Source organism: Oryctolagus cuniculus, chromosome 14 (assembly GCF_051225735.1).
Source record: "Oryctolagus cuniculus isolate XC-2025 breed Fujian yellow rabbit chromosome 14, ASM5122573v1, whole genome shotgun sequence".
Taxonomy (NCBI): domain Eukaryota; kingdom Metazoa; phylum Chordata; class Mammalia; order Lagomorpha; family Leporidae; genus Oryctolagus; species Oryctolagus cuniculus.
The window spans coordinates 97,364,020-97,391,130 of record NC_142880.1 but is presented as its reverse complement, the minus strand read 5'-3'; the positions used below and the strand labels follow the sequence as shown (position 1 = coordinate 97,391,130).

At 52.4% G+C, this 27,111-nt stretch overlaps 2 protein-coding genes across 9 annotated transcripts in view; one reads left to right on the top strand and one right to left on the bottom strand.

Annotated features, from left to right (window-relative positions):
- Positions 1–713: 713 nt before the first annotated feature.
- Positions 714–17,093, bottom strand: CCDC127 (coiled-coil domain containing 127). 7 transcript variants are annotated; one of them, XM_089313342.1, is made up of 5 exons: positions 16,756–17,093; positions 10,530–10,562; positions 10,281–10,409; positions 9,725–9,877; positions 714–1,560 (listed from the first exon to the last, which is right to left on the bottom strand). In XM_089313342.1, the coding sequence occupies exon 5, from the start codon at positions 1,298–1,300 to the stop codon at positions 902–904; it is 399 nt and encodes a 132-aa protein (XP_089169468.1). In that variant the 5' UTR covers positions 1,301–1,560; positions 9,725–9,877; positions 10,281–10,409; positions 10,530–10,562; positions 16,756–17,093; the 3' UTR covers positions 714–901. The 7 variants fall into 7 exon arrangements, with proteins under 7 accessions (XP_089169468.1, XP_089169469.1, XP_089169464.1 ...); XM_089313343.1 differs by having other exon boundaries at positions 17,018–17,093; XM_089313338.1 differs by lacking the exon at positions 9,725–9,877.
- Positions 17,094–17,186: 93 nt separating this feature from the next.
- The window catches only part of SDHA (succinate dehydrogenase complex flavoprotein subunit A), a 29,062-nt gene continuing 19,137 nt past the window's right edge, over positions 17,187–27,111 (top strand). Inside the window, exons 1-5 of one of the 2 annotated variants that reach the window (XM_051829792.3) lie at positions 17,187–17,293; positions 22,080–22,166; positions 23,170–23,331; positions 25,396–25,539; positions 25,836–26,000. In XM_051829792.3, coding sequence (XP_051685752.1) covers positions 17,231–17,293; positions 22,080–22,166; positions 23,170–23,331; positions 25,396–25,539; positions 25,836–26,000 — 621 coding nt within the window. In that variant the 5' untranslated portion in view covers positions 17,187–17,230. Of the gene's footprint in view, positions 17,294–22,076; positions 22,167–23,169; positions 23,332–25,395; positions 25,540–25,835; positions 26,001–27,111 lie in introns of both variants that reach the window. The other variant, XM_017339216.4, reaches the window with a different exon arrangement.

The following is a 27,111-nucleotide window of genomic DNA, read 5'->3' as shown; positions in this document are numbered from 1 at the left end:
GAGTCTGGACTTGTGTGTGTGCCAGGTGGAGGGTGCCACGCACCCCACCCTCAGTAAAAACCCTGGACACGGAGTCTCTGACAAGTGTCCCTCGTAGACCTTTCACTCGTGTTGTCACAACTTGGTATGGGAGGAGATGTGTCCTAGGGACTCCCCTGGGAGGGACCCCCTGCCTTCCACTGTAATAAACCTTAGTCACGAGTACAATTATATGCTGAATCCTACGAGATCGCCCAGCAGGTCAGGAAGCGTGGGAACGGTCTGGGGGACTCCCACCCCGACAGTAGCAGTACTTGCACACAGGACTAGAGTTACATGAAGGTGGACACACACACACAACCAGTTCATGACAGTTACGTGTACATGAACAATAAGGGGCCACCTAATTTCTAGGTTGCAACAGAAATTGAGATAATATATGTAAAGATACTCTGTAAACAAGTAAAAACTGGCCCTATTACTGTTCAGTTTCTGATTATACATCACAGCTAATCAATGATGCCTGCACTGAACCTGACACAGGCCGACTTCCACACGCACACCAGGCTGCCAACAGGGCACAACGAACACTGATGGTCTCCTTCCCTTTAGGAGGTAAGATCTTCAAAACTGTGGAGGACTGATGACTGACGTCACTACTTTCTGTCAGCAGCTTTTAGTTCCACACATCACCTGGCACCTTCTAAATGTAATTTGGGAAGACAGAAAAATAATTCAAGGAAAAACACAATTTATTTAGGGAGTAATCAAAACAGACAGAACATTACTTAGGCTAAGGACACTGTACTTTACCAGATAGGAGCTTAATAACATGCTGGGCGCCCCAGAAGGCTGTGAGAAGCCGCAAGGAGGGACCCCGTGCTCCCCAGGCACCCAGGGCGCAGCGCACTTCACTCCTGTCTTACTTCTCTAGTATGACTTTCTCTACCCTCCTGAACTTTTTCAGTTCGGCGACGAGCTCCCAATACTTGAGATACAGCCACATGAGCCTCCCGTTTTGGCGCTTGTTGGTATTCCAGACGTCGCCACAATACGTATCATGCTTAAAGATGTCGGTTAAACCCGCCACCATCTCCAGGTCAGCAGCCACTGGGTCCACCGAGGCTCGCACCAGCAGGCTCTTCTCGATGTGCAGGCGCCTGCGGCGAGGGAGCAGCAGGCTGCAGTAGATGCTCTGCCGCTCCGTGAGCGCCTCCTCAAACTCCTTCAGCAGCAGCCGGGCCCTCTGCTGCCAGTCGTCTTCCCTCTCCAGGCAGCGCAGGTACGCGCCTCTCAGAGGCTGCACCTGTCTCTCGTGCATGAGCTGAGCCCGTTCCTGTTCCAGGAGCTTCTTTTCCTCCACCAGCTTGCGGCCCTGCGAGATCAGAGCTTCTCGGTAACTAGCCGTCCTGTTCTGCTCCTTCTCTAGTTCCAAGGACAGCCGGGCGACGGCACGCCGGCTTTCTGAGATCGTGGTGTGATACTTGGCTTCCAGATCCCGTTGGAAAGCAGCTGTTCTCTCACGATATGCTTCTCTCTCTTTTTCTATTTCTTTCCGGGACTCCCTAGACCAAATCCAACCTGATGTGAATAGATTGGGGGAGAAAAATACACACAGTCAAGTCAGAGCTGGTGCTCTGAGGGCCTCGCTTCGGTAGAAGCTCAACACCTCAGAGGTACCAAGAAGGTAACATTCTGTATGTGACCATATAACAAAGTTCCCTTTTAAGAAGTTCATTTATTTATTTATTTGAAAGGCAGAGCAACAGACACAAAGAAAGAGGGCCAGAGAAAAACCTCCCACCTGCCAGTTCACTTCCACACACCTGCAAAGCTGGGGCTGGGCCAGGATGGAACCACGAGCCAGGCACTCGGTCTGGGTCTCCCACGTGAGTGGCAGGGACTCCAGGACTTGAGCCATCACCTGCTGCCTCCCAAGTGCACATCAGCAGAAAGCAGGATTGACGCGGGGACAGGATTCGATCCCAGGCCCCGATCCACAGTGCGGGATTGGAAGCGGGGACAGGATTCGATCCCAGGCCCCGATCCACAGTGCGGGATTGATGCGGGGACAGGATTCGATCCCAGGCCCCGATCCACAGCGCAGGACTGGAAGCGGGGACAGGATTCGATCCCAGGCCCTGACTGAGGGTGTGGGAGTTCTAAGTGGTGGCTTCACCTGCTGTGCCATGCATCCCCCTGGCATTCTTATCTTAAAATCAGAAAGGGACAAGCATGGCAGAGAGTCCCCCGTCAGTCCTGCAGTCTGCTATGGCTATGAATATCCACCACTCTCTCTCTGGCTCTCAAATCGGTCACCACTTGCCTGCTCTGGCCCCAGTGCCCCTGTGTACTATAGCAAGGCTTAAAAACTAATGAGTGGGCTTCCAATACTGTTGGCCTGATTCTCACGGAAGAGGTATGGCTTATGACTGGCAGCCCAGTCACTGCTGGCTCAACTCCAAGATGTTTGCTTACATCACGCTGGGCACAGGAAGATGAGGCAGATACAAAACTCAACCCCGAGTCACGGCTTGGTCCTCTTCCCCAAACTGGAGACCACTGGGGTCTCACCACATGGCACTAGGGAGAGTGGGGAGGCTCACACAGGTGCTGCCCTGCTCTGCTCCACACGAGGGGCGTTACTCAGTCCTGACGGCCCACAGACCTGGTGTGGTAGGAGTCGCCCACTCTGCCTGCGACACCAGCATCCCATTTGGATGCCAGTTCGAGTACCGGCTGCTCCACTTCTGATCTAGCTCCTTGCTAATAGCCTGGGAAAGCAGTGGAAGATGGCCCAAGTGCTTGAGCCCCTGCACCCACATGGGATACTCAGAAGAAGCTCTGGGCTCCTGGCTTCAGCCTGGTACAGCCCTGGACATTGCGGCCAACTGGAGAGTGAATCAGCAGATGGAAGATGTCTCTTTCTATGTCTCTAACTCTGCCTTTCAAACAAATAAAAAAAAAATCTTAAAAAAAATGGCAATAAGAAGAAACAAGCCAGCGCCGCGGCTCACTAGGCTAATCCTCCACCTAGCGGCGCCAGCACACCAGGTTCTAGTCCCGGTTGGGGCGCTGGATTCTGTCCCGGTTGCCCCTCTTCCAGGCCAGGGAGTGCAGTGGAGGATGGCCCAAGTGCTTGGGCCCTGCACACCATGGGAGACCAGGAGAAGCACCTGGCTCCTGCCATCAGATCAGCACGGTGCGCCGGCCGTGGCGCACCAGCCGTGGCGGCCATTGGAGGGTGAACCAACGGCAAAGGAAGACCTTTCTCTCTCTCTCTCTCTCACTGTCCACTCTGCCTGTCAAAAAAAAAAAAAAAAAAAAAAAAAAGAAGAAGAAGAAACGAAAGGCAAACACATGGGAAAGAGGAAATAAAACCAAAATCTCGTACCTCTTATGAAAATTAACTCATAAAGGATCACGGACTTAAATGTAAAGCACAAAACTAAACCTTTAGGAAGAAAAGAGGAGAGAATCCTCAGGAATCTAGGGCTAGGAAAAGAGTTCTTAGATTTGGCACAAAAAAAAAAAAAACTATGGTGCATGAAAGGAAAAAACAATAACCTGTCCATCAAAACTAAACTCTGCTCTGCTGGAGATCTGTGGGAGAAGGCAAGCAAAGCCACAGGCAGGGTGGATGTATTTGCAAACCACATTTCTAACTGAAGACTAGAATCCAGAGCATGTGAAGAGACCTCAAAACTCATCGTTCAAAGCAGTCAGGAGGCTGAAAGACACAAACACAGCTGTCCAACAGAGGCTGTGCCCTCTGCAGTGAGCATGGCCACTAGGGGGTGCACACTGGCCCACAACATCCCGGGAAGGACGGAGCTGGCGTCGTGGGGCAGTGATCAGGCTGCAGCAGCAAACTGGAATTCCAGAGAAGCACTGGCTCAAGTCCTGGCTGCTCCCCTTCCAGTCCAGCTCCCTGCTAACGCTCCTGGGAAAGCAGCAGATGGTGGCCCAAGTACTTGGGCCCCTGTACCCGCATGGGAGACCTAGATGCAGTCCCAGACTCCTAGCTTTGGCCTGGCCTAGTCCCAACCGTTGTGGTCACTTGGGGAGTGAACCAGTAGATGGAAGACCTCTCTCTCTCTGTAACTCTGTGAAATAAATAAATCTTAATTTTTTAAAAAATTTGTTTATTTGAAAGACAGAGTTACAGACAGAGAGAGAGATCTTCCATCTGCTGGTTCACTCCCCAAATGGCCACAACGGCTGGAGCTGTGGCGTGGTGGGTTATGGTGCTGTTGACAGCGCCAGCATCCCATATGGGCACTGGTTTGAGCCCTGGCTGCTCCACTTCTTATCCAGCTCCCTGTTAATGTGCCTGGGAAAACCGCAAAGGACAGCCCAAGTGCTTGAGCCTGTGCCCATGTAGGAGACCTGGAAGAAGCTCCTGGCTCTTGGTTTTGGTCTGGTCCAGCCCCAGCCATTGCAGCCATCTGTGGAGTGAACCAGCGGATGGAAGACACCTCTCTCTCTCTCTCTCTCTCTGTCTCCCTAACTCTGCCTTTCAAATAGATAAAAAGTAAATCTTAAAAAAATAAAAGCTGCCGGCGCCGCGGCTCACTAGGCTAATCCTCTGCCTTGCGGCGCCGGCACACCAGGTTCTAGTCCCGGTCGGGGCGCCGGATTCTGTCCCGGCTGCCCCTCTTCCAGACCAGCTCTCTGCTGTGGCCAGGGAGTGCAGTGGAGGATGGCCCAAGTCCTTGGGCCCTGCACCCCATGGGAGACCAGGAGAAGCACCTGGCTCCTGCCATCGGATCAGCGCGGTGCGCTGGCCGCGGCGGCCATTGGAGGGTGAACCAACGGCAAAGGATGACCTTTCTCTCTGTCTCTCTCTCTCACTGTCCACTCTGCCTGTCAAAAAAATAAAATAAAATAAAATAAAATAAAATAAAATAAAATAAAATAAATAAAAGCTAAACATGTACCTGCAATAAACTCAGCAAATGCATGTCTGGCCATCTACCCCAGAGAAATGAAAACTTATGTCCCACAAATACTTGTACAGGAAGATTTATGACAGCTTTATTCATAAAAGCCAAAAACCGGGAACAATGCCGCCACCCTCACGGGTGAGTGGCTGAACAAATGGTGGTCCATCCACAGTGTGGACTGCTACTCAGCAATGAGAAGGACCCATGGACTATCGACACAATAACCTGTATGGGTCTTGGGATTTCCACGACTGGAAAAAGCTAACCCCAAAAGGGTACATGGTATGCGATTCCATTTATGTAACATTCTTGAAAGACAAAATCAAAAAAGTGGAGAAGAGTGGCTAGCCCAGATCCGGGCCACCTGAGGAAGACGTGTCCCCTGGCTGCACTGACACTGTGCTGTATGGTTCTGCAGTGTCACCACTGCAGAGATGGGCTCTCTGTGCCATTTACTACAACACTTGTGACCCAGAGACTTCAAACTGCTTAAGTCAAAGACATTACGTTGAATGTAATGAACTCCACCAGTTCCTTCCTGCTCTAAGACTATGTTTTTAGATCAGGAGAGAAAACATGGGAGAGATGGGAGGAGACACAGGAAGATGAGATGAAAGGAGACGCCTGACTGCCCCCCAAGGGAGTGGCTTGGGGTAAGCATGTCCCCAGGACTGCACTCCTACCAGCACAGCTATTCCAGAAGACAGAAGATGCAGGGACAGGCATAAGGGTAAGGCACAGGGTAAGCTGCTGCCTGGGAAGCCTGCATCCCATACCAGAGTGGCAGTCAGGTCCTCACTCCTCTGCTTCTGGTCCAGCTTCTTGCTAATGCACCTGGGAAGGCAGATGATGTCCCAAGTACTTGGGTCCCTGCTCACTGTGTGGGAGACCAGGATGGCCCAGTTGTTGTGGGCATGTGGGGAGTGGACCAGCAGATCAAAGATCTCTCTCTGTCAACCTTCCTTTCAAATATATAAAAATCTTTTTTTTTTTTTAAGTTAGAAAATCTAGCAATTTAAATGATCAGAATAAAACTAGTCTCTCATTAGTAAGTCAATCAATAGTGTGTACAAGGTACAGTGTTCACGTATCTGCCTTTACTTCCACACTATACTAGGGGACTAGTTAATACTCAGATGCTGTGTTGCCAACAGGTTAAGCTGCAACTCGGGGAGCCGGTATTCCCTACTGGATACTCTGCAATTCCAGTCCAGCTTCCTGTTAATCTACAGATGTTGGCCCAAGTACTTGGGTTCTTGCCACCCACATAAGAGACCCAGATGGAATTCCTGGTTTTGGCCTGACACAGAACTGGCTGTTGCAGGTGTTTTGGAAGCAAATAGAAGATCTCTCTTGGTCTCTCTCCCTCTATCACTCTGCCTTTCAAATAAACAAACATTAAAAAAAAAAATCCTCAAACATTGCAATATAATTTTAAAGTTCCACATTACATTTTTGGAGAATTATAATAATGCAAAGTTAATAGTCAAGAAAAAAAATATTCCTCCCTCAACCCTCCTCAGGAACCGAAAGCATCATTTCATAAGCCCAAAAAAGGAAGGCAAGAATTTCGCCATTAAAAGTTATTACCAGAGCCTATAAAAGTCAGAGGTCCATCTGTACAACAAATGGAGAATCAGTCATGTCAGGATTTCTCTCAGCCTCCAAGCCAATGAATTATTACATTATAAATGCAATTTAAGCCTTCTAATCCACCCACTGAGGTGAGTTTGCCACCCCAGACACAGGCAACAGTGGCCTCTCCCAGGATAAGCAGAGCAAGACTGAAGGTTCATGAGCTTTTAGCTGGTAGTGCTCTACGGCGGGAGCAGGCACGGGAGCAGATCACCAGTTTATAAACAAGCACTCTGCCCACGGGAGCAGATCCCTGGGTTACAAACAAGCACTCTGCCCACGGGAGCAGATCCCTGGGTTATAAACGAGTACTCTGCCCACGGGAGCAGATCCCTGGGTTATAAACGAGTACTCTGCCCACGGGAGCAGATCCCTGGGTTATAAACGAGTACTCTGCCCACGGGAGCAGATCCCTGGGTTATAAACGAGTACTCTGCCCACGGGAGCAGATCCCTGGGTTATAAATGAGTACTCTGCCCATGGGAGCAGATCCCTGGGTTATAAACAAGCACTCTGCCCACGGGAGCAGATCCCTGGGTTATAAACAAGTACTCTGCCCATGGGAGCAGATCCCTGGGTTATAAACGAGTACTCTGCCCATGGGAGCAGATCCCTGGGTTATAAACAAGCACTCTGCCCACGGGAGCAGATCCCTGGGTTATAAACAAGTACTCTGCCCACGGGAGCAGATCACCAGGTTACACACAAGCACTCTGCCCACGGGAGCAGATCACCAGGTTACACACAAGCACTCTGCCCACGGGAGCAGATCACCAGGTTACACACAAGCACTCTGCCCACGGGAGCAGATCACCGGGTTATAAACGAGTACTCTGCCCACGGGAGCAGATCACCAGTTTATAAACAAGCACTCTGCCCACGGGAGCAGATCCCTGGGTTATAAACGAGTACTCTGCCCACGGGAGCAGATCACCAGTTTATAAACAAGTACTCTGCCCACAGGAGCAGATCACTGGGTTACAAACAAGTACTCTGCCCACGGGAGCAGATCACCGGGTTACAAACAAGTACTCTGCCCACAGGAGCAGATCACCAGGTTACACACAAGCACTCTGCCCACGGGAGCAGATCACCGGGTTACAAACGAGTACTCTGCCCACGGGAGCAGATCCCTGGGTTATAAACAAGCACTCTGCCCACGGGAGCAGATCCCTGGGTTATAAACAAGCACTCTGCCCACAGGAGCAGATCACCAGTTTATAAACAAGTACTCTGCCCACAGGAGCAGATCACCGGGTTACAAACAAGTACTCTGCCCACGAGAGCAGATCACCAGGTTACACACAAGCACTCTGCCCACGGGAGCAGATCACCGGGTTACAAACGAGTACTCGGCCCACGGGAGCAGATCACCAGTTTATAAACAAGCACTCTGCCCACGGGAGCAGATCACCAGTTTATAAACAAGTACTCTGCCCACAGGAGCAGATCACTGGGTTATAAACAAGCACTCTGCCCACGGGAGCAGATCCCTGGGTTATAAACGAGTACTCTGCCCACAGGAGCAGATCACCAGTTTATAAACAAGTACTCTGCCCACAGGAGCAGATCACCGGGTTACAAACAAGTACTCTGCCCACGAGAGCAGATCACCAGGTTACACACAAGCACTCTGCCCACGGGAGCAGATCACCGGGTTACAAACGAGTACTCGGCCCACGGGAGCAGATCACCAGTTTATAAACAAGCACTCTGCCCACGAGAGCAGATCACCAGTTTATAAACAAGTACTCTGCCCACGGGAGCAGATCACCAGTTTATAAACAAGCACTCTGCCCACAGGAGCAGATCACTGGGTTATAAACAAGTACTCTGCCCACGGGAGCAGATCACTGGGTTATAAACAAGCACTCTGCCCACAGGAGCAGATCACTGGGTTATAAACAAGTACTCTGCCCACGGGAGCAGATCACCGGGTTACAAACAAGTACTCTGCCCACGGGAGTAGATCACTGGGTTACACACAAGCACTCTGCCCACGGGAGCAGATCACCGGGTTACAAACGAGTACTCGGCCCACGGGAGATCACCAGTTTATAAACAAGTACTCTGCCCACAGGAGCAGATCACCAGGTTACACACAAGCACTCTGCCCACGGGAGCAGATCACCAGGTTACAAACGAGTACTCGGCCCACAGGAGCAGATCACCAGTTTATAAACAAGCACTCTGCCCACAGGAGCAGATCACCGGGTTACAAACGAGTACTTTGCCCACGGGAGCAGATCACTGGGTTATAAACAAGCACTCTGCCCACAGGAGCAGATCACTGGGTTATAAACAAGTACTCTGCCCACGGGAGCAGATCACCGGGTTACAAACAAGTACTCTGCCCACGGGAGCAGATCACCGGGTTACAAACGAGTACTCTTGCCGGCCTGACTTCCTAAGAAATCCAAGCAGGTAAAAACTCACCAAATAAAATGCATCACTGTAGGGCCAACGTTTGGCGCAGCAGTTAACCCAGGCTGCGACACCTGCGGTACATACTGCAGTGCCTGGCTTTGGGCCCAACCCCACTCTCCACCCGTTTCCTGCTAAGTACACCCTGGGAGCCAGCACACGATGCTTAGTTGTCTGGATCCCTGCACCCGCGTGGGAGACCCAGGTTGAGTTCTGGGCTCCTAGCTTTGGCCTGGACCAGCCCTGGATGTTTTGCTGTGGGCATCTGGTGAATAAACTAGTGGATGGGAGACCTCTCTCTCTCCTCTCTTTCAATAAAATGAAAAAAAAGTTTTTAAAGGATCACTACAAAGAGAGGGCAGTTTTCACTTCTCTTTCACTTGACCAGTTTCTCATCTCTCTCAGTGTCAACCAGAAGAAATATAAAACCAACACTGCTGAATCGGTCCTCTGATAGGCTTGGAAGCCAAGGGCTGGAACCTTGTAAGTCTGCAAGTGACCAGTGCCGAGTCAAGTCAGACCAGTGGGAACTCTGGCCAGGCCGAGACCTTCCAAACGCTGACCGCACCCCCCTCAACGGGCTTTCCTTAGGCCTGTTTTCCTCAGGAGTCCCCACGAGGGCGACAGAAGCAGGGCGCCCTCCAGAGCAGAGATGCCTGCAGAGGGGTGTGTGTTACTAGAACCCACTCCTCAGAAAATCCTGCTAACACTGTTGTAGTGTTTACTTATTTGCTCCTCACCGTGTGTTGAGGCAAGTATGACAAGTAAACCAGGAGTCAGAAAGGTGAATTAATTTCCCGAAAATTCACTGTAAGGGCTCAAACTAGAGCACCCGTCAGGTCCCAAAGCCTCTGTCTTTGGGTTCCCACACAGTGCTCCTCCACACGTGCAGCCTGAAAAACAAAAATATTAGGAAAACCTTGGGGCCGGCACTGTGGCACAGTGGATTAACGCCCTGGCCTGAAGCGCCGGCATCCCATATGGGTGCCGGTTTGAGACCCGGCTGCTCCACTTCCTGTCCAGCTCTCTGCTATGGCCTGGGAAGGCAGTGAAGGATGGCCCAAGTCCTTGGGCCCCTGCACCTGCGTGGGAGACCGGGAAGAAGCTCCTGGCTCCTGGCTTCGGATTGGCGCAGCTCCAGCCGTTGCGACCATCTGGGGAGTGAACCATTGGATGGAAGACCTCTCTCTCTGCCTTTGCCTCTCCTCTCTCTGTGTAACTCTGCCTTTCAAATAAATAAATAAATCTTTAAAAAATAAAAAAATAAAAAAAAATATTAGGAAAACCGTGACTTACGAAAGGCTGCCAATCCCAGCATTGGAACCAACAGGGCGTAATTCCACCTGCTTCCGTCACCCCCATCAGCCCTGGAATTAGGGCGGATATTCCAATTTGGGGGGTCATTTAAGTTATTCATGGATAAACCTTGAAGTAAAAGAAAAGTCCATTAACTACATAACAGGAATACTCATACATCTGTCACAATAATGTCACCTACACAGATCATATGAATTATTTTTTATTCAAGAAAATCTTCAGTCTCACCTGCATGCAGCACAGCGGTGAGCACACTGGCGCCTACGAAAGGAGAAACAAGAGCTTAGTGAGACAAGTCACAGTCTAGCAGGGGACGGGGGACAGCTGCGACTAAGGAACTGGAGCAGGCAGAGCGGGACATACTCTCCAGTGTCCACGCTTACATTTGCGCCCGTAAATGACCTTACTATGCTAAAAAAGGCTTCAAGAGTCAGGACCCGACTCTCCCTACTTTGAACAGGTGCTCACACAATGGGCAGCGAACCTGCAAACTCATTTTGACTGGGTTACACTGCTCAGAGCATGTTTGTCGAGACCACAGTTCTTACAATGGAAAGCCTCCTATGGGGAAGAGGCTGCAACTGGCAAGGAATAATGCTGCCCATGGAATAGCAGTACCCTTTGATATGCTTACAAGCCGTGGCACCTACATCTATCCTCATGAACAGGCCTGCATTGGAGTAATTGCCTATTTTGAACAGGTCAGAGATTTGGCACTTAGAGCCTTAAATATAAATCCTCCTGGGGCCAGCGCCATGGTGCACTGGGTTAATCCTCCACCTGCGGTGCCGGCATCCCATATGGGCACCGGTTCTAGTCCTGGCTGCTCCTCATCCAGTCCAGCTCTCTGCTGCGGCCTGGGAGGGCAGTGGAGGATGGCCCAAGTGCTTGGGCCCCTGCATCCATGTGGGAGACCAGGAAGAAGCACCTGGCTCCTGGCTTCGGATCAGCACGGCGCCGGCCGTCGCGGCCATTTGGGGAGTGAACCAACAGAAGGAAGACCTTTCTCTCTGTCTCTATCTGTCAAATAAAAATAAAATAAAAATCTTAAAAAAATAAATAAATATAAATCCTCCTATTATAGTCAGCTCTTTAGAAACCAAGTTCAAGGCCCAGGTGAATGGTTCCCTGATTTCCTCGCCAGAGTCTTGGAGGCAGTAGAGAAAAGATGACCGCTTAGCCCTGATCAAGACAAGTTGGTCAAACGATTAGCTGGGAAGGTGCTACCAAAGAAGCAAAAGCTGCCATCGCCCCAGTCCGTCATGAAGACTTTTCTAAATGGATAGTAGCTACAAAGGAGGTAAACCCTGCTGATACACCCATACAGGCCCTAACTGCGGCCATTAACAAACTGAACACAAGGAAGTCTAATGGTCCCCAGTTTGTTGGGGATGTCAGGAAACGGGACACCTATGGCGAAACTGCCCAAATGCTGACAGACGGGGCAAGCCCAAAACGCTGTGTTCCAGATGTAAAAAAGGCATCAGTTGGGCAAAAGATTGCAAGACCAAGCCTTTAAACTCCCAGTAGGGTGGCCCTCAGCCCAACAAGTAAGAGGCATGGAGTCACCACACAGACCCTGGGAGTCAGGTGAAAGCAGGCCAGAGGTGAGCAGCCAGCAGACTCATTTATTTCAGCTGGTGCAGCAACTTATATAGCCGAGGCAGCCAATCCGGTTAAGGGCAGTTTATGCCCTAACCAATCACAGCCTGTTGCCAGGCAGGCTCTGTTGCCAGGTGGGTTTCGAAGCCATTCCTGAGTAACTGATGCTCACTTGTCAGCGGCCATCTTGGCATGACCTTCTCATTCCACCACATTTCCCCCTTTTCGTTTGTTTTTGAGCAACTGGAGGCATGATACTTGGCCATACCATTGTTGACCCCGTTTCCATGTGGCCTCTGTAGGCGGCTGTGCCTGTCTTAGGTTGTCCCCCAGGGGATCTTAGATCTTACCCATCGTTGACTAACCAGCCCTCAAAATGGGAGACCACAGGAGTGCTTGCTCAGACGGGGGTAGGAATGAGGAACAACGGTAATCAGGAATGGCATCACTGCACACAGGCTGTGGGCCATCTGAGCGGCTGACCAGAGCTAGTGGGGTATAAAACAGTAGCAGATGTGGCTGTGGGCAATTTCTCAGGGCAGGATGATAGGGCAGGTGCGTCTGCTAACAAGGCGGACTCTCAGTCTTGTTCAGCTGGTCCTGGTTGACTGTCAGTTGCAGGCTTGATGTTTCTGGCTGGTACCCAAATGGGCTGTCCCGCATCCTCTGGAAAGACACAAGCATACCCTCGGCCCTTGGTTAGCAGGAGCCTTGTTACAGGTGTTGGAATCCAGGGCCTGAATTCTGCATCTGCTCCTATATTAATGGCAAACATGCGGGTGGGATGGGGTCTAGCAGCTGCCCTGAGAGCCTGGGGTGCCTGGGGACTGCCACAAACATGGGGATCCTCACTGGGTATGGATGGGATGACCTCGCATGGGTTATTGCCTTGAGGTCGTCTAAGTTCATCCCACAGATATTTGGGGGGTGGCTGACCAGGCATTGCTGCGTTGTCTGCTGTTTCACTGTTAGAGCTCTCTCTCCCCAAGTCATCAACTGATGTCTGTGAGGCAGAGGCCTGGAGTGACAGGCTCTCATCACTCACTGATTCATTATGTTTGGCACTCTGTGTGGGTTTCTGAGAGGGGGTATCTTTCCCATCTCTGAGCGCTTAAGAGCAGCACGCCATGCCAACTCTAGCCAAAGGGAAGACACGCACAGCACTGCTGCCATAACAAAACAAATTCCTAGCACCTCAGCGGCTGATGGCATTCTGCAGGGGTTCCCTACGTTAGACAAATAGACAGTGGTGTGTCAGATCATAAGTATGTCCTGTGCTTAGTGGGGGATTTCCTTGATTCGTTAGGTCAAGGCTGTATGCCCACATGGTAGCTCCAGAGCGTCACCTCTCTTGAGTGAGGGAAGATGACTGGTTCAGAATTCTGGGATGATCTGAATTTGCCGAGTGAACCGAAAGTAAAAGGAGGAGCCGAGAAGTGGCGTATGCTTCTGGGCGGTGTTGACTAACCTGGGGTCACTTCAACTGAGGACAAGGACAAGGAAAGGGGCGTGGGAGGGGGTTCTGTGCTCACCCTCACAGAACCAAACAGCACACAAAACACTAAGGGGCCTATTTGCCGAAATCAAGGGGGGACCTCGCCAAGTCTGACACGCTCTGTCACCTTGGGCGCCAGATGTTGCTGTGGATTCGTTCTGAGGAGGAGCGTGGTGGGGGCAAGAGGCACGGAGTCACCACACAGACCCCTGGAGTCCGGTGAAAGCAGGCCAGAGGCAAGCAGCCTGCAGGCTCGTTTATTTCAGTTGCTGCAGCAGATTAAATAGCCAAGGCGGCCAATCCGGTCAAAGGGGCAGTTTATGCCCTAACCAATCACAGCCTGTTGCCAGGTGGGTTTCAAAGCCATTGGTGAGTAACTGCTGGCATGGCCTTCTCTCATCCCACCACGGTTGTTGTGGTAAACTTTATATTTCAACTTGACTGAGCCACAAATGCTGACATTTGCTAAACATTTCAGGCTGTGTTTGTGAGGGCATTCCTGGATCAGATTAGCATTTGAATCCTCCAAACAATTCCTCACAATAAATCAAACATTCTAAGTGTATATATATGCATAGTGTGTGCACATACATACATACACGGCATCTACACATACATGCACGCCGTACACATGTAAACAAGAACACTTCGAAAAGGTCATGGAAAACGTTTGGTGCAAACATTTTGAAATCAGTCCATGCACAGCTTTTCATCACACATATTTTCCATGAACTCTCTCAACTGCCTCTGTAAATACACTCGTATATTCTATGGGTTGTCTCTCTGGAGAACCCTAATACACTTCCAAATGTATCTATAATCAACTCAACAATGGGCTCACACTGCTCATATTGATACGCTGTGAAGAATGAGCTACACATCGGTAGGAGCCAGACAAGGATAAGGTCTTCCCAGCAGAGAATGTGAGGGAGGCAGGACCAAGTGGGGACGCTGTGGACACCACAAGGGAGGCGGGACCGAGCGGGGACGCCGTGGACACCACGCGAGGGAGGCGGGACCAAGTGGGGACGCCGTGGACACCACGCGAGGGAGGCGGGACCGAGCGGGGACGCCATGGACACCACGCGAGGGAGGCGGGACCGAGCGGGGACGCCGTGGACACCACGCGAGGGAGGCGGGACCGAGCGGGGACGCAGGGGACACCACGCGAGGGAGGAGGGACCGAGTGGGGACGCCGTGGACACCACGCGAGGGAGGCGGGACCGAGTGGGGACGCAGGGGACACCACGCGAGGAAGGCGGGATCGAGTGGGGACGCCGTGGACACCACGCGAGGGAGGCGGGACAGAGCGGGGACGCCGTGGACACCACGCGAGGGAGGCGGGACCGAGCGGGGACGCCGTGGACACCACGCGAGGGAGGCGGGCTGAGTGGGGACGCCGTGGACACCACGCGAGGGAGGAGGGCTGAGTGGGGACGCAGGGGACACCACGCGAGGGAGGCGGGACCGAGCGGGGACGCCGGGGACACCACGCGAGGGAGGCGGGACCGAGCGGGGACGCCGTGGACACCACGCGAGGGAGGCGGGACCGAGCGGGGACGCCGTGGACACCACGCGAGGGAGGCGGGCTGAGTGGGGACGCCGTGGACACCACGCGAGGGAGGAGGGCTGAGTGGGGACGCAGGGGACACCACGCGAGGGAGGCGGGACCGAGCGGGGACGCCGGGGACACCACGCGAGGGAGGCGGGACCGAGCGGGGACGCCGTGGACACCACGCGAGGGAGGCGGGACCGAGCGGGGACGCCGTGGACACCACGCGAGGGAGGCGGGACCGAGCGGGGACGCCGTGGACACCACGCGAGGGAGGCGGGACCGAGCGGGGACGCCGTGGACACCACGCGAGGGAGGCGGGACCGAGCGGGGACGCCGTGGACACCACGCGAGGGAGGCGGGCTGAGTGGGGACGCCGTGGACACCACGCGAGGGAGGCGGGACCGAGCGGGGACGCCGTGGACACCACGCGAGGGAGGCGGGACCGAGCGGGGACGCCGTGGACACCACGCGAGGGAGGCGGGACCGAGCGGGGACGCCGGGGACACCACGTAAGGGAGGCGGGACCGAGCGGGGACGCAGGGGACACCACGCGAGGGAGGCGGGACCGAGCGGGGACGCCGTGGACACCACGCGAGGGAGGCGGGACCGAGCGGGGACGCCGTGGACACCACGCGAGGGAGGCGGGACCGAGCGGGGACACCGGGGACACCACGCGAGGGAGGCGGGACCGAGCGGGGACGCAGGGGACACCACGCGAGGGAGGAGGGCTGAGTGGGGACGCCGCGGACACCACGCGAGGGAGGCGGGACCGAGCGGGGACGCCGTGGACACCACGCGAGGGAGGCGGGACAGAGCGGGGACGCCGGGGACACCACGCGAGGGAGGCGGGACAGAGCGGGGACGCCGTGGACACCACGCGAGGGAGGCGGGACCGAGCGGGGATGCCGGGGACACCATCAGTGGCGCATCCAGGGCTGTGGCCTCCTGCGTGGGGAAGACAGGGACAGCGCTGGGGACTTTCCGTGCTTACACGGGGACAGTGACTGGAGAAGACCACAGAGAGCCTGCTGCAGGTGCGGAGTGCCCTCCAGACCCGGGCTGGGCACTCACACAGCAGCCACGAGAGCTTTCAGCCTGCTTCACGAGCCACCACCACAAACACCCGCTTACTAAACAGTTACTCACGGGTCACATACGAAACGAGAAACTCAAGTTTTGTGACAATTTTAACAGCTTTGCAATAAATACTTAATATCTAAATTGACAAAATTATGATAGACAATAATGATAGATGCAAAAAACATGGCTCAGAAGTTGATACTGGTGGAGTATGTGGCAATCACAGGCTCTAAGAATTAGGCAGGTACCTAATTTGGAAAGTACTCAACCTGCAGGACTCCCTAGGAGGCACAGTCGGCCTGCGTGAGCTCGAACGGGTGGCGCGGGCTGTTCCCCACACACCTCCCAGACGCCTGCGCTCTGCTTGCTGATAACGCAGTGCAAACAGCTACCGCACTCCATGGTTTACCAACAGAAAAAGTGTTCGTGCGGGGCGGGTGAGCTCCTTCTTCCTATCTTGTCTGCGGAGGCCGTGTCCCTGTACCTTCCCTCCGCACCCACGAAGCCCACCGCCGGCGCAGACGGCCCAGGGACGCCCCCAGGAAAGTAAGCGCCACGCACAGTTTCTTTGGCCTTACTTACTAACAGCAGAAATAAAACAGGCATTGTTGTAAATTTAACAAGAATTAAGTTATTTTCCCCAAAATAATGCAAAACATATTACTAATCCAATGAAAACGCAGGCACCACAATTATTTGAGAAAAGACTTCAACTATCTTACATGAACGCGCGTATTAGGAAAACCAGAACCTTCCAGTTGTAGACTCGGAGTCGCCGAGGGACCCACACAGGGGCTCCCGCGCGGAGCCGCCCCAGGGTCCTGCACCTGCGGCCGCGAACCTGGGAGTCGCGGCGCCCAGCACAGGCCGGACGGCGCAGGGTCCCCACGCCGCAGCGGCTCGCTCCTCACCACCGCTCGGCCCTGCCAGCCCGGCTTTTAAAGAAATACCGCTCAAGCCCGCCCTGACCAGAGCCGCACCCACCTGCGCTGCGGGCGCCCAGACCTCCTGGCCCCCGGACCTCCTGGCCCCCTCAGCGCCGCCGGCCCCCGGCCAGTGCGCAGGCGCAGGCTGCCACCCGCCGATCCCGGACGCGACATGTGCGCAGGCGCGGAACTTCCCGTCGTCCCCGCCCCGGATGTGGCGTTTGCGCAGACGCGTCCTGCGCGGGGGCTGGCGGGGCAGCGCTGGGCCGTCATGGCTGGGGTCCGAGTGGTGTCGCGGCTGCTGTTGGCGCGGCGTTTGGCGCTGACCCGGGCGGTGAGTCGGCGCCGGGGACCGGCAGGGCCGAGGCAGCGGTGGTGGGAGCGCGGCGCTCCCGAGCGGGGTGCAGCGGACGGCTTGTCCCGGTGAAGGTCACGACCCGTTAGAGGCCAAGGTCGCTGCTGCCTTGGCCCCTGGCTCTGGACGTGGCGGGCGGGGACCCCGGAGGCGAAGGCGCGGCTGCGGGGCGGACGTGATCCTGCCCGGGCGCCGGAGAAGCGCGGGGCTCGCGCAGGAGCGGCCGCGGCTGCCGCCGCGCGTCTGTCCGGGCGCCCTCTCCGGCCGCGGCCCCGGCGTCTTGCTTGGCCGAACGCGGGTGCTTCGCTGCTTGTTCCCTCAGTTTCAGTGCGCTCGCCAGTGCCCCTGCGAGTCGCCAAGGCTCCTGCGGGGCTTGACAGGCCCGGGGCTCAGCCGTCGCGAGAGGGCCCGCAGGCGGTGACTGAATGCGCCCACCGGAGGGGGCCGGGGCCCCTTCTGCGGGCCGCAGTGGGTGTCCGGGGAAGCCGCGCTGGCCTGCCTTTCCTCTCGTCGCGGCGAGGCTGGAGCCGGCGGAACGCGCTCTCGTGCGGCTGGCTGCTTGCAAACCAGAGGGCCAGGAGGAGCAGCACGGAACCGCACGCAGGCCTGCCCGAAGAGGGGGTCTGGGCCTTCTCGTGAGGATGGCGCTCTTCCTCCAGAAATTGTGCCCTCAAGCAGTGTATTGCACTTAAGGTTGGCTCATTTCCTGAAGAACTGGAGTTTACCAAGGAAAAAGAGAGTCAAATTAAAAGAGAAAAAAGGCAATTTTAGGATAGTTAGCTGAGAATTGACTATAAAGTCGATGTTGGGGCCGGTGGTGTGGCCTAGCGGTAAAGCCGCCGGCATCCCATATGGGCGCCTGTTGGAGTCCGGCTGCTGCTCTTCCGATCCAGCTCTGCTGTGGCCTGGGAAAGCAGTGGAGGATGGGCCAGGTCCGTGGGCCCCTGCACCTGTGCCTGGAGGAGGCTCCTGGCTTCGGACCGGCCCAGCTGGGGAGTGAACCAGTGGGTGGAAGACCTCTCTGCCGTTCAAATAAATACATATTTTTTTAAAAGTAGGTGTTGAGGATAATTTCAGAAAAATGAATAGGTAATTTATCTCCTTTTTATCAGTTTTGTGTTTTCGAGCCATTCTGTCATTATGGCTGCTTTCAAGTTACTAATTTTTTGCCTTTCTTTTAACCGTTCTGAAGCAATTTATTCCAAGAGGAAAGTAAAACGATGGACCTGAAATATTTATTAATTGCTTGCTTCCAATGAAGTGTTTCAGAACTCTTAGGATGAACACCCAAAAAGCTGTCCTAGGATAAGCTAACTTCTTTTCTTAAATGGATTGATCTGGGGCCAACGTTGTGGTACAGAGGGTGAAGCCACAGCCTTCAACACTTGACATCCCACCTGGGCGCTGGTTTGTGTCCCGACTGCTACACTTCAGATCCAGTCCCTGCTAATGGTCTGGTACAAACAGCAGATAGCCCAAGTGCTTAGGCCCCTGCTACCCACATGGGAGACCTGGAAGAGGCTCCTGGCTCCTGGCTTCATCCTGGCCCAGTGCCTGCCTTTGCAACCATCTGGGGAATGAACCAGCAGATAGAAGATCCCTCTCTGTATAACTCTGACTCTCAGATAAATCTTTTTTTTAATGTATTGATCTGAATACATTTTAATGGTGTATCTGGAATTATTTAGGTCTGTATAGGAATAGCCTTTGGTTTTGCTTTTTGGATCATTATATAAATGATATTCAGTTCTGTATTCTACATATGTCTTTCCTGGTTCATTTGAAAAGTGGCTTGGTTGTGGTGTTAACCTGGATTTTAGTCTTAGTTTGGAGTATCTCAGAGGCTTTCCCCAAGGGTCCTTAGGTAGTGGGGAAACTACGAGATGCTGAGCCACCAGGCTGACTCTGACCTTAAGGTTCTGAATGGGTTAGTGGAGTTCTGTGAGGTGACCTTTGACTCCCGTGGTTCATGACTCACAGCTATGCCCAGGACAATGTGCACTGTATTTTAATCATCCTTCACTAAAAAATTAACATTTAAATACATAATGAAAATAATTACACAGTTTTTAAAAAGACTTATTTATTTATTTATTTGAAAGGCAGAGAGAGAGAGAGAGAGAGAGAGGTCTTCCATCCACTGGTTCACTCCCTAAATGGCCACAGCGGCTGGAGCTGGGCCCATCTGAAGCCAGGAGCCTGGAGCTTCTTCCAGGTCTCCCACGTGGGTGCAGGGGCTCTGCTGCTGCTGCTGTCTTAGGCCATGGCAGAAGCTGGACCAGAAGTGGAGCAGCCCGGACTTGAGTGGCACCCACAGGGGATGCGGGCACTGCTGGCGGCTTTACCCACTACACCACAGCGCTGGTCCCAGTTACAGTTTCTAAAAAGCAATAAGAGGAGGCCGGCGCCGCGGCTCACTAGGCTAATCCTCCACCTTGCGGCACCGGCATACCGCGTTCTAGTCCCGGTCGGGGCGCCAAATTCTGTCCCGGTTGCCCCTCTTCCAGGCCAGCTCTCTGCTGTGGCCAAGGAGTGCAGTGGAGGATGGCCCAGGTGCTTGGGCCCTGCACCCCACGGGAGACCAGGATGAGTACCTGGCTCCTGCCATCAGATCAGCGCGGTGCGCTGGCCGCAGCGCGCCGGCTGTGGCGGCCATTGGAGGGTGAACCAACGGCAAAGGAAGACCTTTCTCTCTGTCTCTCTCTCACTGTCCACTCTGCCTGTCAAAAAAGAAGGCAATAAGAGGGCCTTGTAGGTATAAAGAAGTGGGCTGCTCCCCACCCACTAGTGGGAGTAGTTCTGAATTGCTTATAATTTTGGCCATGCTATTTACCTGCAGTCTCTAGCTGAATGTGGGTGTATTTTTTGTCAGTTGAGACATCAATTCTTGTTTGGTAAAACACTTATTCCACCTACTCCCTGTTCCTGTGCCCTCCCAATAGTTATGCAACCATTTTTTAAAAAATTTATTTATTTGACAGAGTTACAGAGAAGAGAGAGATCTTCCATCCACTGGTTCATTCCACAAGTAGTGGAGTGAAACGGCCAGGGTGAAGCCAGGCAGAAGCCAGGAGCTAGGAACTTCTGGGTTTCCCACCTGGGTAGCAGGACTTGGGCCATCGTCCATGCTTTTCCCAGGCTATCAGCAAAGAGCTGGGTTGGAAGTGGAGCAGCTGGGACATGAACCGCCACCCATATGGGTGATGCAGACGGTCGCTTTACCTGTTGAACCACGATGCTGGCCCCATACAACCATTTTTAGGTCCTCTGTTGGCTGCGTTTGTAATTGTAAGGATTGTGCTTACGAATTGGCTTCCTGTTCATGGTTATGGATGTATTAAGGGAAGGCTCCCTACCTTGCTAGGTTGAGGCTGGGCTGTTAACATCTCTACTCTTGTCATTTTTATCTCCCGTCTTCCTAATTCAGGCATCTGAACTATTTTTTTTTTTTTTTTTAAGATTTATTTGTAAAACAGAGTGACGGAGGGAGAGAGATCTTGCACTCCTCTGTTGGTTCACTGTCCAGATAGTTGCAATAGCCAGGGCTGGGCCAGGCTGAAGCCAGGAGCCAAGGACTCCATCCGGATCTCCCAAGTGGGTGGCAGAAAATCAAGAACTCAAGCTTCCCAGGCGCTCAGATGTGGAATACAGCTGTCACAAGCCTCGACTTGGCCTTCTGTGCTGCTTGTCTGCCCTCGTCATCTGAACTTTTGTGCTGTTAAACAAGAAAACAAGATATAACTAAAAGAAATACTTAGGTCCAAGTATTTCTTTTAGTTATATCTTAGCTAGATTTCCTTGTTCTTTTTCATGTAACTTTATTAGAAAATGTTTGATAATCTCTCCACAAAAAGTTTAATTTAACAAGTGGCACGAACTGGTCTTTATTTAGGCAGACGTTGGGCTCTCCTGGTCCAGCATTATGGTGTTGCAGGTAAAGCTGCCACCTACAGTGTCAGCAACCCATGTGGGCTCCAGTTTGTGTCTTAGCTGCTCTACTTCGGAATCCAGCTCCCTGCTAATGGCCTGGGAAAAGCAGCAGAAGATGGCCCAAGTGCTTGGCACACTGCCACCCATGTTAGAGACCCGGGTGAAGCTTCTGACTCAGCCTGGCCCAGCTCAGGCTGCTGGTGGCCATCTGGGGGAATAAATCAGCACATGGAAGACATTGTCTCTCCCTCTCCCCCTCCTCCTTCCTCCCTCCCATTCCCTCTCCCCCTCTCCCTCCTTCTCCCTCTCCCCTCTCCCTCCTTCTCCCTCTCCCTCTCCTCCCTCCCTCTCTCTCTGTAATTCTGACTTTCAGATAAATGAGTAAGTCTTAAGAAAAAAAAGATACTACCAAGAAGTGTGCCTTTTTCATTTCATTTCTGAGTTATTGAGTACTCAGTCTGGAAACAAGCTCCACCCAGAAAACAGCTTTTCCTAGAGTGCCCAGTCAGGGTACAGAGGAGAGTCTGGGGCTGAGACCTGGCCCCTTGTGTCTGCCAGTTGGATACATGAAAAGGGTAACAGGTTTTTGTTTTTGTTTTTTGTTTTTTGTTATTATTACTAATTTGTTTGAAAGGCAGAGAGATCTCCCATCCAGTGGTTCTCTCCCTAAATGCCCTCAGTAGTTGGTTCTGGGCCGAGGTGCACGTTAGCAGGAAGTGGAACTGGGAGCAGAGCTAGGACTCTGATATGGGATGTGGGTGTCCCAGGGTGATGATCTAGAAGGGGAACTGCAGTTACTATTTCTTCATGACACTAGCACTCTGTGTTTCAGCAGCGGCCGGCAGCACTGCAGACAGGAACCCGTGATTTTCACTTCACTGTTGATGGCCATACAAGGGCATCTGCCAAAGTCTCAGATTCTGTAAGTTCTTGACCTTTGTTTTATTATAAACCATTTTTTTTGACTTGGAAGATACTCAATACCAGTTCATTTTCAGATTTGAATAATGTGCATACTGAAAGGAACGTGTCCTCGCAGGCGTGCAGTGCGTGCTCAGATTCCTTACAGTGGAACCCGCTCAATAGTACAGATGTAGGTGTAGATATTAATATTTTTGCATGTAGTTCTTATGTACCTATAAATTTGAATTTAAATCAAATAAAGCAACAAAGTAATAAAATACAAGTGAACAGTATTTTCTGTGACAGATGGTGAAATTCCTACTTAAAATAAGACTGTGTAGCCTCTTGAGATGTGCCTGTGACGCCCTGGAAAAGAAAAACTGAAACTGACTCACGAGTTCTTTTCTCATCAGCTCACAGCAGTTTCTGAATCCCACTTGACACCTTCTCAGCCATAAATGAGGCCATGGAGCATGACCTAAAACAGAGGCGTGGTCCTCAGTGCTAAGGGAGTCACCCAGTGGACTGGAATATGCTTGTTTAAATGAGAACATCTCAGCTTTGTTGTGAGCAGCTTGGAGATCACAGGTGGAGAAACATTGTCTGAGTGTAGGTTTGTAAGCCTATGTATGTGATGTAAACAGAGGATATGAGCAACATTGACATTTGGAAGGAGAGGCCACACTTAGAACTGGTTGGTCTCATGGTTTGTGCTGGTACTTTGCTTCTTCATTTTCCTGCTTTGGTGAGATTCGGTTGTTAACGGTTAAGCTTTCTGGAAAATGGATGTTTTGAGGGTACACCTCTACGTCATTGGCATATCAGCTAAGTACTGGGTTTCTCGGCCCATGGGATATGATAAACTCTGAGTAGGGATCCTTCATCATGTGGGACTCTCCCCACTATGAATAGTGCTCAGTGCTCGCAGCCCACGTCAGCATGGGGCCCTCTCTGCTCGAAGGCTGTTGTGTGTTTGGCACAGTTGCGTATGTGACTGACAGCTGGGTTGTTTTCTGTTCCAGATTTCTGCTCAGTACCCAGTAGTGGACCATGAATTTGATGCAGTGGTGGTCGGTGCTGGTGGAGCTGGCTTACGAGCTGCATTTGGCCTCTCGGAGGCAGGATTTAACACAGCATGCATCACAAAGCTCTTTCCTACCAGGTCACACACTGTGGCGGCACAGGTAAGAGAAGCAGTCTATCAATGCTCTGAGTGCCTGTGAGCTCCCATCCAGTCCCACAGTCTCTGCCTGTCACCTTACAGCCACATTTGCCTCCCACCCACTCTTCTCATTCTTAATTTGGGGTCTCTGCCTGGAGCCTCTTTCTTGGAAGCCTGCAGGACTGGACCTTGCTGTCACTCATCTTGGCTGCAGTCACGCTTGGGTCTTTGCTGTCCAGCCGCTGTTTAGTTTTCTCCATGGCATTTCCTGGGTTAGAAATGTACGTGGTTGCTCTACCTGCATTGCCCAGCACAGTGCCTGGCCCTGGCTAGGCCTTGCTGAGTGAGAATGACGATGAGCGTAGATGATGGCATAAATATGTGCAGGCTAGAACATGCTCCCAGGGCTGCTGTGTGGAGTAGCAGGGTTAAGCCTACACCTGTGATACCAGCATCCCACATGGATGCCAGTTCGAGATTTGGCTGCTCCACTTCTGGTCCAGCTTCCTGCTAATATTCCTGGGAAAGCAGCGGAATATGACTCACATGCTTGGGCCCCTGCACCCATGTGGAATACCTGGAAGGAGCTCCGGGCTCCTGATCAGCCTGGCCGTTATGGCCATTTGGGGAATGAACCAGCAGATAGAAGTTCTCTCTCTGTCCTCCTCAACGGTCTTTTCTACTATTTGGAACATGATTCCTGATAAGGACTGCAAAGATACTTTGCTTTAAATCTATGTTTGTGCAATGAAGAATATTATTTATATGATAGGAATCATGCCCTAAAAGGAGAAATAGGTACAAACAGATAATTCTGAATAATGTCGCCAAGAAATACAGTTTTAAGGCAGTGCAAGAGGAGGAAAGGCTTGCGTAATACTAATGCTGATGGTTCTTGAGAAGGTTTAACTGGGGAGAGAAGACCACCAGGCCCTGGCCTGGGGCATCTGAGAACTTCCTGGACCTCTTTGGGGGGGCTTTTTTTTTTTTTTTTATAAAGATTTACTCATTTACTTGAAAGAGTTACAGAAAGGCAGAGAGAGAGAGAGAGAGAGGTCGTCTATCCACTGGTTCACTCTCAAAGTGGCTGCAATGGCCAGAACTGGGCCGATCCAAAGGAAGCAGCCAGGAGCTTCCTCTGGGTCTCCCATGTGGGTCCAGGGGCCCAAGGACTTGGGCCATCTACTACTGCTTTCCCAGGCCACAACAGAGAGCTGGATCGGAAGTGGAGCAGCCAGGACTCGAACTGGGGCCCATGTGGGATGCCAGCACTGCAAATGGCAACTTCACCCACTGTGCTGGCTCTGAGAGGTGGATTTTAAACTGGTAGCAATGGTAGAACTGTGGCGGGCATCTGTATGCACACGCTGTACCAGTTTTCCTGTTCTTTCAGGCTCACTTTCTGTATCATTCCCCTACATGGGAGCTGCATTTTTTTTTTTTAAGCTGGGTTGTGCTTGGGTTTACAACTGGAGGAGGGAAGGGAAAGTGACTTGGTAACTTCCGTGTGCCACAAGGGTCTTGTCTCTGTGTAGTGACTTCTTTCTTCCCAGATAAACTGTAAGTGAGAAAAGAGGACAGCAGCACCAGACAGGCAGGAGTTCCAGCATCGTAGGTCTGCTGTACTCAGGTGCTAGCTCAGTAACAGTTGGAAAAAGAGAAAGACGTTAGAGAGTATGCCTTTACGCAGCGAAAGGATTATCTAAAGCCGAGGAGTCAGAATTTCAGTTGGGGGAAGAAGGAAGATGAGTGCTGAATTTGTTCCTGTCGTGCCATATTCTGTGACTCTGTGAGATAAGATGGGGCTGGTGGCCCTGCACAGGCCTAGGAAATAGAGGGCAGGGAGTTCGTCAGTTGGCAGGAAGCGCCTCCCATCCGTACACGGAGGCTGTCTTGTCAGAGTAGCCTGCTGAGTGCTCGATACTCGTGACTGTTCACCTCACTCAGCCCTGGAAGGTCAGCTTCATCCCAGTTTACCACACTTACAGCGGCTTTCTCTGGATCAGATTCCAGGGAGGAGACTGGCCCCGAAGATGCAGTGGGGACTCCCGTTCACGGCTTTGTAAGAGGTGTTTGGTGTTTGCAGGGAGGCATCAATGCTGCTCTGGGAAATATGGAAGAAGACAATTGGAGATGGCATTTCTACGACACCGTGAAGGGCTCTGACTGGCTGGGGGACCAGGACGCCATCCACTACATGACAGAGCAAGCCCCTGCCTCTGTGGTCGAGGTAATGTGTGGCAGGCTCTCAAGCCCTCTCACAACCTGTTCCTACTATAAAAAATAGAAGTAGAAGAAGTGGAAGTGCTCCACTAAAGAATATGTAGTGAGCCGGGCTAGCAAGGAAAATCCTCTGTCATTAACTATTCAGTTCATGTAACACGGAAATTTCTCTCTTCTCAAGCGTCAGTATTTTCCTAGGACATCTGAGCTTTGGGTTTACAGGTCTCTTGAAGGTGGTCAGTGCACGTTACCCTGAATGCCTTGCCTCCGTTAAGGTAACGGGTCTTTGTTTGTGTTTCACAGCTAGAAAATTATGGCATGCCATTTAGCAGAACTGAAGACGGGAGGATCTATCAGCGTGCGTTCGGTGGACAGAGCCTCAAGTTTGGGAAAGGCGGGCAGGCCCACCGATGCTGCTGTGTGGCTGATCGGACCGGCCACTCACTCCTGCACACCTTGTATGGAAGGGTGAGGCCACCTGGTGCATGAGACAGGATGCGTGGCTTGGCCAGGCGAGGATTGTGGGGACTGTGGGCTGGGTTGCAGCTGCGAGTCAGCTCAGGGGCTGCTTAAACAGCGACAGCGTAGTTTCCTGAGACCTTTCTCAGGGCACAGGAGCGTGGAGCACGCGCTGTGAAAAGCCGCTTTCATTAGGGCAGTGTGGCATTTCTTGTGTCTTTGTGGAAGCTTGAATTGTGTGCCTACCAGATTTGAACCTGTGGCCTGTCGCCTGCCGAACACAAGACACAAGCAGTATTTTAAAGGTTTTTATCACCTCTGAGATCCTGCACTGATCGATTTGTTTTTGTTGCAATGTTTGTTCAAAATAGGCAGAGTTGTGGGACAATAGTTGCTGGGTAATCAGGGCCAACCTTGGCATGGCCAAGTAATGCCCTGAACTCTGCGGTTTTCAGAACATGGGTATGGTGATTGACTTTCCAGTGCCGTGGCCAAGTGTGTTCACCATTCACAGATGTGTGACAGGACCTGCTTGTCTGGGGTTGTCACATTGGAGCTGGCCCTGGCTGCTGAGAGCTACTGGCTTTATGTTGCAGGGACCGTCAGTTCCAGCCTGGATGGCCTGTCCAGTGCTGGCCCTGTCGTCTTGGGCAGCTGCCAGCCCCATGTGACCACTGCGGACTGAGGAGCTGAACATTTTGTTTTATTTTGATTAAGTGGCCATGTGTGACCAGCAGCTCTCATCTGGGTTATGACTCAGTGGTCCATGGGCCTCACAGTAGCTTTAAACTGAGGGGAGCTCCGTGCTTTGTGTGGCCAGTGGAGCCTGGGATGCCTCCCAAGGTTGTGTGGAAATAAGATGTGTTGCCAGAATGCAGTCTGTTCAGAGCCTGCTGTTGCCTGTCTCTCCTGTAGTGTATGCTGACATAGATTTGCATCTCGCCACCTTTGTTTTAAGCTGCTAGTTATAGAAAGTCTTGTGCTCTCAGTGATATCGGCACCGTCACTTCTGTGTATTGCTGCTTGTGATCCAGCATTCTGTCTGGGCTTAGCACACTCATTTGTTACTAGAGCTGGGTGAGTGCTGTAAACTTGTTCCGTGAGCAGTATCACTAAATGT